The 4,304-nt window shown below is 36.1% G+C and overlaps 1 protein-coding gene across 1 annotated transcript; it reads right to left on the bottom strand.

Moving 5' to 3' along the window:
* Positions 1 to 2,268: 2,268 nt before the first annotated feature.
* On the bottom strand, positions 2,269 to 3,782 carry LOC107887851 (uncharacterized). Its single transcript, XM_016812076.1, has 4 exons — positions 3,686 to 3,782; positions 3,364 to 3,532; positions 2,977 to 3,273; positions 2,269 to 2,707 (listed from the first exon to the last, which is right to left on the bottom strand). Exons 1-4 carry the CDS (start codon positions 3,780 to 3,782, stop codon positions 2,269 to 2,271), a joined length of 1,002 nt encoding a protein of 333 aa, XP_016667565.1.
* Positions 3,783 to 4,304: the final 522 nt, after the last annotated feature.

Raw genomic sequence — 4,304 nt, 5'->3', positions numbered from 1 at the left:
TTATCAAATCATAAACTAAGTTCCATTACTCAAAGACTTACCTCGGATGTTTTGAACAGTTGCGGATAGGCTACTCGATTGCTTTCTCCTTTTCCTTCTCTGATTTAGTTCTTCTTTGCTCTTGAGCTTTAAATTTGAACAAATGAATTTGTTTAATTACTTACTCAACTTTAATTCTTTAATAGTCACATTTGACAAATCATATAATTTCAATGCAATTTATGTTTAATAAAATGTGCCATGACTCGATATCATGCTTATTATATACACGAGTTTATTTATATAATCTATATGCATGTATAATCGAATGTCTCTATGTCACAAGGTACTTACATAAGGCATATATATATACTTATGTGTGACTAACACAATTTAATCAATTACTCATTTTATGCACAATCACGTATATACACACATATATATAATCATAACATGCCTTAATATCTCATATTCCACATTCGGCCCTAACCACTCAAACTTAGCTTTATTATACAATTTCCATTCCATGATCAAATGTAGCAAATTGCACATAGGTTTCACCCATGCTAAACAATGATTGAATATACATTTCGAAGAAATAACTTACTTAATACATAACTCACATGACCAAAGTACATAAAACCCTAATGACCGAATGTATATCACCACAATTCCTATGACTTAACCAATTACCCTTTTAGCCGAATATCCATTAAACATCTAGTTCACATACACAAACACAGTCTCTTAAGGCTTATTATATTTTCAAGTACACATAAAATCTATATAGCTGAATATATATATTATTTAGCTCATCGAACCGATACTTAATCCTATTTTCCCCTAACACAAATGTATTCGACAATGACCACAACCATTTAACCAACCTTAAAAACAAACCAAAACATTTTAAATTCATCTTATTCATTTAAGTTACTTTAACATATAAATAACATCTTCCAAAAACTCCTCAAATTAACACAAATTTATCAACTTGCCGAATGGTTATATGTTCAAGGATTCATGCATTTAAACCTTGGGTTAACTAAACTATGCACTTATCAATTTAATCTCATAATCAATTAAAATAAAAATCACAATGCATACCTTTAATTTGGGATAGCCATGGCCGAATGCCTTGGTTTCTTCTTCAATTTTTTTTTCATTTTTCTTTCTCAGTTTCGGCAATGAACAAAGAAAGATGAGCATCCCTTAATTTTTATTATCTTTACCTTATTTTACTAATTATTTATTATTTCAACATAATGTCATTTCTTATTATAATACTTAAATAAACATATATTTACCATCAACCATCATAATGGCCGGCCACCTTAATCAAAAAATAGACATTTGACATGCAAGTCCAAACTTTTTATGGCATGCATTAATAGACCACTTTTAATTTTACCTATCACCTTTCACAATTATTTCACATAAGTTCTATTTAATAATTTCACATACAAATGACAAAATTAAAGCATGAAACTTTCACACATGCATGTACACATACAATAAGCATAGAATATAACAATTAATTATTTTTTTATGACTCGATTTTATGGTCCCGAAACCACTTTCCGATTAGGGTCAAATTAGGGCTGTCACAAACTTAACATCCTTTTGTAACAACTTCGCCATTAGAGTGGCAATTATCAAAAATCCTTTAACAAACTGTCTATAATAACCGGCCAATCCTAGAAAGCTTCTGACCTCTATCATATTCTTTGGCGGTTTCAATCAATGATGGCTGAAATCTTACTAGGGTCAACTCTAATACCATCTCCCGAAACAATATGTCCCAAAAACCCGACTTCATGAAGCCAAAATTTGCTTTTATTGAACTTTGCATACAATTATTTGTCCCTCAAAGTCTGCAAAATAGTTCTCAAGTGCCCAATAAGCTTTGCCTCATCTCTTGAATAAATCAAAATATCATCAATGAACACTACAAAAAATTTATCCAAATAAGGCCGAAATATTCTATTCATTAAATCTGTAAACATGGCAGGAGCATTTGTTAACCCAAATGGCATAATGAGGAATTCGTAATGGCCATACCTAGTTCTAAAGGTAGTCTTAGGCATGTCTGGTTCTTTAACCCGTAATTGATAGTAGCCGGACCTCAAGTCTATCTTTGAAAATACTGTGGCTCCCTTCAATTGATCAAATAGATCATCAACCCTTGGTAAAGGATTCTTGTTCTTTATTGTCACCTTGTTGAGCTGTCGATAATATACATAGTCTCATCGAACCATCTTTCTTTTTCACAAATAACACAGGAGCACCCTAAGATGAAAAGCTTGGTCTCACGAAACCCTTATCAGTTAACTCTTGTAACTGAACCTTCAACTCTTTTAATTTTGTTGGGGCCATCCTATATGGGGCAATCGAAATAGGCACAGTACCAGCAGTAAAATTAATGCCAAAATCCACTTCCCTAATAGGAGGTAACCCCGGCAATTCTTCCAGAAACACATCCAGATATTCACATACTACCGGTACCGACTCAATCTTTAAATTAGACTCTTTAATGTTCAGCACAAAGGTGAGGTAAGCTTCGTTCCCCTTTCTTATACATCTCTGAGTAGACATGAAAGAAATCACTGCATGCATGCCATTTAATTCATCTGGTTCAACCTGAAGAACATTTCTATTCTCACAATTCTGTTCGATAGACTTTCTTCCACAATTCACTACCACATCATGAGTGGTCAACCAATCCATACTAAGAATTACATCAAATTCATCGAACGGTAATAGCATAAGAGTAGCCGTGAAACAATGACCTCTTATCATTAAAGGGCAATTTTTACATACTTTATCAACAAACACATATTTGCCTAATAGGATTGACACCTTTACTGCGAATTCAATAGGTTCAACAAACAAGTTCATACCAAACACCAACTTCATGTAAATATACGAATGGGTAGACCCTGGATCAATCAAAGCAACAATAGGAGTTTCATAGATAGAAAATGTGCCCGTAATTACATCAGAAGACGAGGCCTCTTCGTAACGCGAATGGCATAGGTCCTCGCAGGTGCCCTGCCCTCGGGTCTCATAGCAGATTCTTTAGGTGCACTTTTACTACTCGTTCCACTACCCAGATTCCTCTGAGGTTTTCCCTTATTAGCAGTACTATCTGACCTTGTTCCTTGGAGATTTCTTCTTTTCGTCCTCTCTGGGCAGTCTCTAACAAAGTGATCAGGGGAAACGCACTTAAAACAAGTTCTATCATTCCCTTGACACTCGCCAAAGTGGCATCTCTCACATTGGGGACATCCTAATCTACCGGGTCAAGCATTCCCAACATTGGCAATTGAGGTAGTCTGAGCTTTCGAAACCATGTACTATTTACTCCTATTCTTGCTCGAATACCCAGTAGAGGCATTAGAACGAGTAGTAAACTCTCTCGACTTCTTAGATGAAGATTGAAAAGATTTGCTCAGTTGCCTCTTCTTCAAGTCTCGAGACACTAAATCGGCTTTCCGCTTTTCTTTGGCCAATTCTTCAGCCTTGCATGCTCTTTCGACCAAAACTACGAACTCTTTCAATTTGAGGATGCCAACCAACAATCAGATGTCTTCATTCAACCTGTTCTCAAATCTTTTACACATGATGGCTTCGGTAGATACATATTCTCGAGAAAATTTGCTAAGCCTCACAAACTCATGCTCATACTCGGTAACTGTCATTTTACCCTGTTTCAACTCGAGGAACTTCTTCCTCTTTTGATCCATAAACCTTTGACTAATATATTTCTTGCGAAATTCCTCTTGGAAAAACTCCAAAGTCATTTTCTCCCTCGGCACAACCGACACGAAGGTATTCCACCACTGTAAGTGGAATCTCTTAGAAGCGATACCACAGACTTCATGCACTCCTCTGGTGTGCATGACAACTCATCAAAGACTCGAATGGTGTTCGCAATTGGTCTTTCTGAATCATCATCACTATTAGCTCGAAACTCTTCAGCTCCTTGCTTTCTAATTCGATCAACCAGAGGCCTTTCCCTCCTCACCATCTCAACAACTTGGGGAGCTACAGAGGTAGGCTAAGGAATAAGAAGGGTGGGGGAGGTTGAACACCGAGTTTGCCAAAACAAACTCGGTGTACCAATTATTCATCATGTGGAGAAAGGCTTCTTTACCTCCTTCTCCTCCACTAATTGTCTTGGGTCTACTATCAGCTGGCACTACTCTTTCGGCGGGAGCAGGTACGTTACTTTTTATATCGTCAGCAATTGCTCGTTCAGGATCCATTTACCATATAAAACACAATTTCAATTGTTAGGAGTTGTCACACTATCATAATACACA

This window comes from Gossypium hirsutum, chromosome A03, assembly GCF_007990345.1.
Source record: "Gossypium hirsutum isolate 1008001.06 chromosome A03, Gossypium_hirsutum_v2.1, whole genome shotgun sequence".
Taxonomy (NCBI): Eukaryota; Viridiplantae; Streptophyta; class Magnoliopsida; order Malvales; family Malvaceae; genus Gossypium; species Gossypium hirsutum.
Note: the sequence above shows the minus strand (reverse complement) of the source record. Positions and strands in the feature narration are given on the sequence as shown.